Source organism: Plecotus auritus (assembly GCF_963455305.1).
Source record: "Plecotus auritus genome assembly, chromosome: 7".
In the NCBI taxonomy this organism is placed as follows: Eukaryota; Metazoa; Chordata; class Mammalia; order Chiroptera; family Vespertilionidae; genus Plecotus; species Plecotus auritus.
The window spans coordinates 138,763,251-138,771,353 of record NC_137774.1 but is presented as its reverse complement, the minus strand read 5'-3'; the positions used below and the strand labels follow the sequence as shown (position 1 = coordinate 138,771,353).

General features: G+C 40.5%; 1 protein-coding gene across 1 annotated transcript; it reads left to right on the top strand.

Moving 5' to 3' along the window:
* Positions 1-3,055: 3,055 nt before the first annotated feature.
* On the top strand, positions 3,056-3,520 carry LOC308253859 (ubiquitin-conjugating enzyme E2 L3-like; the record flags this gene model as incomplete). The annotated part of the gene is made up of 1 exon (XM_080679627.1): positions 3,056-3,520. One exon carries the CDS (start codon positions 3,056-3,058, stop codon positions 3,518-3,520), a length of 465 nt encoding a protein of 154 aa, XP_080535753.1.
* Positions 3,521-8,103: the final 4,583 nt, after the last annotated feature.

Sequence of the window (8,103 nt, the reverse complement as noted above, 5' to 3'; positions counted from 1 at the left end):
AGTGAGAAACCAATTCAGCCCCCTCTTCTGTCTGATTGTCACAAGCTAGAGGGAGGGATGACTCTCAATTTTAAATCATGCTTAGAGTTTCAATGCCTATATAAAGCTGGATATTTTGCTTACTGAATTGAGAGCATAACTTATTTTTTATTTCCAGATAGTAAACAGAAAAATCATAAGTTTGTTCAAGATTTCTTCCAGGGGCTGCCGAAGAATTAGCCCAGAGTGCATTTAAGGAGATGGTGGACACAGAAGAGAAAGCTGCTTGATGAGAATATCCTAAGAATTGTTCTTGTTCAACACATCAATTATAAATTATCCTCCAAAATCAATACATCATGTTACATAGTAGAGATAACCCACATATCCTTAAGAGGTGGAGTGACTCCAGGCCCCTTTGAAATGACTGTACCTGGCTGAGTGTGTCAGTCAGAGGTGGATGGCTCACCATGGAGACAAAAAGAGTGGGAGAGCAGGCTGAAATGTTTCCGGTTCCATGGCAAACTGTCCTTCTGGTGGGTGAAAGGGCATCCCCCTTCCTGAGTGGAGAGATGCTCCTTAGGATTAATTAATTGCCAGCGTTATGATATCCTCACCTTTGGGTAAGTTGGCTGCCCCTAGCTGGGAGTGAGAGGGGGATGCACCCATTTGCTAATAGAAGTCTCCTAGAGTTCCGGATGGCTTGATGATGCACAGTAAATTCATGGATTTGCATTCTGGTTTGTGTATATCAATCCCTGTGAGCTTGGTTATTGTGCGTTTGTCCTTGAGGTGGGGTGTCCATTCTCAGTGTCTGTTAAATATCAATCAATTATCAAGCAATGGATTGATAAGATTTCTAGTTTTAGAACTGATACCCAAGTCCTAGTAAATTATCAAGATAAATACTTTATGGTGAGTCTCTTGGCAACTAGCTGGCTATGGTTCTGGAGATACGCATTATCAGAGCCTTTGCATTTCCATATAGACATAGGGAGGATTCAAGTTTGTGAGCACTCAGAGAATCCACCCAAATTATAGCATTTAAATTGGAGTTATTTAATGAATCGCAACCTAATTTCCTCTGTTATTCATAGTTATTTTATTGTTGCCAAGGGTCATAAAACTTCTTACCTTAATAGATGAAAGCATATTTGGTATCTGATGGGTAAACTGTCACAGGTGTGCAGCCAGAGCCCAGTTATAACTTATGTAAAAATAACAATTGTGTAAGTAACCTAACAAGGAAATGTAATTTTATTCCAGCTACTGAAAATCAAAACAGGGCAATTCTGTCCATTAGCCACTCTGGTCAGGTTTCTTCAGCTACTCTGGCCCTTTTCCCAAGCAGGATAATTCTCATTACTAAAATAGCATAGCTCTAAAGCAGGCCACGTGATGTTTGAGTGGGTGAGGACATATGGCAACATTCTTGACCTTCTACCAACATGAAACCAGAATAGGCTAATGCTCCCTTTGTAGGAAGAAGCCCAATCTGGTAGGTAACAGAGGACCCGGATTTTGATTTTAAAAAATTGACCTTGATAAAGGCAAAATATATGGCCTTTTTTCACCACTTGTCTTTAAATCTTTTAATTGACTGGACAAAATGAAACCATTCTTTCAGGTTTAAGAGCCAGCATTTCAAATGTGTTTGTTTATTCAATGTTAGATTTGGAAGACATTGACTAATATTGTCAAAATTTGATATACCCATGAAAGGAAATCAACATACACTCTAAAGTCTATTTGTAGCTTACTGTTGCTCAGTTGCCCAGCAAGGGTAAATGGCACCAAGGGGACAATGTAATGTGTTTGTAATCTCTCCTATATGATGCTAGAGTTTTCCCAGAAATGAATAAATGCATGATAAAGTAGGGTGGGCTTATTAATTTAAATTTCAATAAAGCTAAAGATAAAAACTTAGCAAAGTTGAAACAAACAAAACAAAAAAAACACACACAATCTTTTTAATTTGCATACCATAAAATTTACCCATTGTAAGCATTCAATTACTTTTAACCAATTGGCAGTTGTGCAACCATCACCACACTCAGTTTTAGAACTTTTCCATTGTCTCAAAAGTTTCCTTATGCTCTTTTGCAGTAAATCTCCCTACTACCCTCAGCATCAGGCACCAATCTAATTTCTGTCTCTATCGATTTCAATGGAATATAATATGTACTCTTTTGTACATCTGGTTTCTTTCAATTGGCATAATGTTTGGCTATTATGAATAATATTGCAATGAACATTCTGTGCAAGTCTTTGTGTAAACATTGGGCTTTATTTGTCTTACGGTAGGTAGATACTTCAGAGCAGAATTGCTGGGCTGTATGATGAGTTTATGCTTAACTTTTTAAGAAACTACCAAACCATTTTCCAAAGTGGCTCTCCCACTTTACATATTCATCAGCAATGTATAAAGTTTCCCATTTATCCCCATCCCCTCCAACACTTGTTATTGTCTGTCTTGATTCTAGTTATTCTAGTGAGTGTGAAAAGATAACTCATTATTGTTTGCATTTCTCTAATGGGTAATGACATGGAACATCTTTTCATATTCCTATTAAATATTTCTATGCCTTTGATGAAAAATCTATTTAAATCATTTACTCACTTTTAAATTGAATTATTTGTCTTATTATTTAATTGTGAAAGTTTTTTTTAATATAATGATATAAGTCCTTTATTAGATACATGATTTACAAATAAAAGGACTTTATCAAAATTAAAAGTGTTTTGGTCTGACTGGCTTTTTTGTTGTTGTTCATGGGAACACGTATTCTCCTCTATCCCATTTACTATATTCCTAAAACTGCCCCAAAGTATTATACTGACTCAAAATAGTGATTAGGAAAAGTTTTCAGGCAAGCATAGTCTCTAACAGATTGTTTGAAGAATGGAGAAAAAAAAGAGCTGCATTAAAGAGGGGAAAATCCTAAAACACAGCAGGAAATTTACTATTAGAGACATGTTATAGTAAGCCTAATGTTAAATTAATATTAAGAAGAGGGTGTGGGAAAAAGCAAGAGGGAAGAAGTGGTTAAAAATTAATGTATTGACCAGATCCAAGATGGCGGCCAGCAGGATGCTGATGAAGGAGCTTGAAGAAATCCGCAAATGTGGAATGAAAAACTTCCATAACATCCAGGTTGATGAAGCTAATTTATTGACTTGGCAAAGGCTTATTGTTCCTGACAACCCTCCATATGATAAGGGGGCCTTCAGAATCAAAAGCAACTTTCCAGCAAAATACCCATTCAAATCACCAAAGATTACATTTAAAACAAAGATCTATCACCCCATCATCAATGAAAAGGGACAGGTCTGTCTGCCAGTAATTAGTGCTGAAAACTGGAAGCCAGCAACAAAAACCGACCAAGTAGTCCAGTCTCTCATAGCACTGGTGGATGACCCCCAGCCTGAGCACCCCCTTCAGGCTGACCTAGCTGAAGAATACTCTAAGGACCGTAAAAAACTCTGTAAGAATGTTGAAGAGTTTACAAAGAAATATGGGGAAAAGCGACCTGTGGACTAAAATCTGCCACGACTGATTCCAGCAAGTGTGAGCAGAGACCCCGAGCAGTGCATTCAGACACCCCGCAAAGCAGGACTCTGTGGAAAAGTGACACGGCCACCACCTGGCGTTTGCTTGTGACAGTTACTAACTTTCTGCAGTTTTCTTAATCACAAGCGGTCTTAGGTAACCTGTAAAGAAAGGATTAAAAATTTAAGATGTTCCAAAAAAAATTAATGTATTGGTGCTTTCCAGGGATAATAAAACAAAAGCAGAGACCTTTCTGGTGACCTTGACTCTAGGTGAGTCAGGGGAGGGACTGGTGGTGTTTTCTTCTCCATCATTCTCTTGTCTCTTTTCTGGTGACATGGGATTGAGCAGATTAGTAGAGTGTAAAAGAGAGGAAGAGAAACCAAGCACTTGGTTTCTTGGACATCAAGGAAAATAATGATGTGCAAAAGTTGGAGTCAGAAACCTCAAGCTTATATTTGAGCTCTGTCCCCAACTAGCTAAGTTGCCTGGAGACACTTGTTATCAAAGTCTTCGTTTCTTCCCCTTTAATATGGGAACAATAATTCCACTTCACAAGGGGTTGTGAGGATCAGGTATGTGTGAGTGTGTGTGTGTGTGTGTGTGTGTGTGTGTGTGTGTGTGTGTGTGTGGCATGGGGGGGAGGGGGAGGGCGGTGCTGGTAATGTGCCTGCTGCATGTGCACCACTACGACCCAGTAAAGTTCTAGGAAAAGTGTAGGTGTGGCAAGAGTGTGCAATTCCTGGAAAAATTCTACATTCCTGCTATAAACCTATTGAGACTCTACAAGACAGAATCCCAATGTCATCAGTAATTGGATCTGGGGAGTGGAATACAGGAAAGGGTCTCTGGGAGAAAGCAACCCCACATTTTTTTTGGTATTTATCTTGAGTTATTAGAGGTGTGAGAGATCTTAGACTCCAGTTGAAAGATAAATGATATGGGAGAACAAATGGGAGAGGAAGAGATTAGTTGAAATCTAAGTACTGTCATTAACAAAGAAAAAAGCAGGAAGAATTTTTCTCATCAGTCAAATGAAGGGATCAGCATAGATAACCTCTGAGACTATTTTTTGCTTATGAGTCCACCTTGAGGAAAAGCTTTTCATAGAAATAATACTGTACTTGCAAGAAGAGTTTTCCAAAGAGATTTTACCGTGGTTGATAAGATAAAGCTGTCAAAAAAATTCCTTAAGAGCAAAGGTATTTTGAATGTAGTAAGAAAGCAGAAATAAAGAATTCCTACCTTAAGATACATGCCAGCCCTTAAAAACGAATGTGTGGGAAACCCTGAGGACAAGTTCAGTTCTGTAAATAGAACTTTGTATGGGAAATCCAGAAGAAGTCGATATTTTGGAATGTGATGCTGGAGATGAGTAACTGTCAGATCTCAAAGTTAGACATAGCAATTAAGTTTGGAAAGGCCTGGAGATCTGCAAAAAGGTTATGAGAATCAGGAAGGCAACTGAGAGGCAGACCATTAAATGGCCTGGACCTGGGCTTGAAAAAATACCTTGACCCACGTGTGTCACAATTAAATAGGTTGTCATTGAAAAGAGTATTCCAGAGACTGGCAATTTCCCCCTAATTCTCTAGTCTAGGCCTGTGAATCTGGTTGTGAGCACCGCGCAGCTTAGATCCACCAGGCAGATTTATTTATGGCAAATATGATGGCTGTGACTCAGTTTTAGAATATACACTTCGACACTTGATTATGATGTCCTATAAACATAGCCACTAAAATAACTTAGTCTTGATGCTTGGATAACCAAGATGGCAGCATAGGTAAACACCTGTACTTGCTGCCTCTCACAGCCACATCAAAACTACAACTAAAAGACAAAACAGCTATCATCCAGAATCACAGGAAAACTGGCTGAGTGGAAGTTCTACAACTAGAAGGAAAAAAAAAGCACATTGAGACTGGTAGGAGGTGCGGAGGTGTGGAGGTACTGAGGCATGCATGAAATGGGCTGGCAACTGGGTGCGCTGTTGTTTTTTTCAATCAGGAGGGAGATACAAGCTCCCAATTGCTCTGAACTCCAGTTCCAGGTGAGACTCTGGGGACCCAGACTCATACAGGGAGAAACTGGAATGTCTGGCACCGGGCCAGAACCTGAGGGTGGCTTTCTCTCAGAGGTGCTTCCAGCGATCATTGTTTCTGCATGGGGGCACAGGACGTGGAGACGTGGAGATGCGGGGACCTCCCTCGTGCAGGGCTGACTGGCAGCCATTGCTGTTTGCTCCGCCCTGGTGATTCCCTGAGACTCGCCCCACCCAATTTACAACCCCACCTATGCTGTGTGCAGCAGCTTTTGCATATGAATGGCCTGTTCTTTCACAGCCTAACCTAACAAACTGGGTCAGAGAGCTCAAGAGCTCCCAAAAGAAGGCCCAAGGCTCTTGGCAGCAGTAGCCTGCCTTGCTTCACAGCTGAGCCTCATCTGGGCACTTCCAAACCCCAAACAAAGAGGAGGAATCTGCTGATGTCTCTATAACTCCTGCTGAGTGGCCTCAGGCAGTGGCTGACTTTGCACCTCCTTGGAGATCCAAGAGCCAGTGTACCCAGTGGTCAGAGTAAGACCATATCAGATTACAACTCTTCATATCCATAAGCGACACACTCAAGGGGCAGACTCAGTGAGCACCAAAGCCCCACTGAAATCCTGCCCCATAAGGGTGTCTCCAGCACAGCAGTTCTTCCATTGTAGACACAGCTGGTCCTCACAGCCAATTGGCCTGGAGGTCATTTCCTTCCACTGATACCAACAGCATTCAAGGCTTAACTACAACAAGACTGTGCAAACAGCCCACAAACGGGTGCACAAAGAGTGTCCACATCAGGTGATTGGGGAGGCTGAGCCACTGGGCCCTATAGGACACCTAGCACACAAGGCCACTCTATCAACACAGGAAAGCAGCCAAAATGCGGAGACAAAGAAACATGTCACAAATAAAAGAAATGGAGGAAAGCAAACTACTGGATATAGAGTTCAAAACCACGGTTATAAGGTTACTCAAGCATCTTCTAGAAACCTCCAAGGAACTTAGTGAGACCTTCAAGGATCTTAGTGAGAATGCCAAAAAAAGATAAAAATAAATAAATAAATAAATGGAAAAGGGCCAGTCAGAAATTAAGCATACACTGACTGAAATAAAGAATAATATACAGAAATTCAACAGTAGACTAGAGGATCCCAAGAATCAAGTCAAAGACTTGAAATACAAGGAAGCAAAAAACACCCAACCGGAAAAGCAAAAAGAAAAAAGAATCCAAATATATGAAGATAGTGTAAGGAGCCTCTGGGACAACTTCAAATGTGCCAACATCCCAATTATGGGGGTGCCAGAAGAAGAGAGAGAGCAAGATAAACCTATTTGAAGAAATAATGACAGAAAACTTCCCCTACCTGGTGAAAGAAATAGACTTACAAGTCTAGGAAGCACAGAGAACCCCAAACAAGAGGAATCCAAAGAGGACCATACCAAAATACATCATAATTAAAATGCCAAGGGCAAAAGACAAAGAGAGAATCTTGAAAGCAGCAAGAGAAAAACAGTTAGTTACCTACAAGGGAGCACCCATACGATTGTCAGCTGATTTCTCAACAGAAACTATGCAGGCCAGAAGGGAGTGGCAAGAAATATTCAAAGTGATAAATAGCAAGAACCTACAACCAAGATTACTCTATCCAGCAAAGGTATCATTTAGAATTGAAGGTCAGATAAAGAGCTTCACAGATAAGAAAAAGCTAAAGGAGTTCATCACCACCAAACCAATATTATATGAAATGCTGAAAGGTATTCTTTAAGAAGAGGAAGAAGAAGAAAAAGGTAAAGATAAAAATTATGAACAACAAAGTGACAACAAATACATGACTATCAACAAGTGAATCTAAAAATCAAGTGAATAAAAAATCTGATGAACAGAATAAACTGGTGAATATAATAGAATATTATATAGAAAGGGAGTGGACTGACAATTCTTGGGGAAAGGGGGTGTGGGAGGTGCTGGAAGAGATTGGACAAAAATCTTACACCTATGGACGAGGACAGTGGCGGGGGGTAAGGGCATGGGATGGGGTGGGAACCGGGTTGAGGGGAACTATGGGGGGAAAAAAGAGGAACATCTCTAATAATCTGAACAATAAAGATTTATTAAAAAAAATAACTTAGTCTTCACACCTGTGCTGAGTATTTCCTATTCTTCCCTCTGATTCTTTTCTCCACCCATGACGTCTCTGCTTTTGGCCCCTGGAAGGCTGCCCTCCAGCTGGGCCCTTTGCCCTCTAGACCCCTGCTGGGATCTGGCAAATACCAGACCTTAGTGTTAACATTCAGAAGGAAACCTGATTAAACTGATCAACCTCAGCAGAAGGAGAGCTTTGTTTGGGGGGGTGTGTGCATGCATGCGCGTGCGTGCATGCGTGAGTAGTGTGTGTGTGTGTGTGTGTGTGTGTGTGTGTGTGTGTGTGTTATTGATTACAATTGCAATGTGTGCTGATTTTGAAAGATTTCTGAGTATATCAAATTGTATAGATGAAAAATTGAGAGCCACCTTTTTTTTTTTTTTTG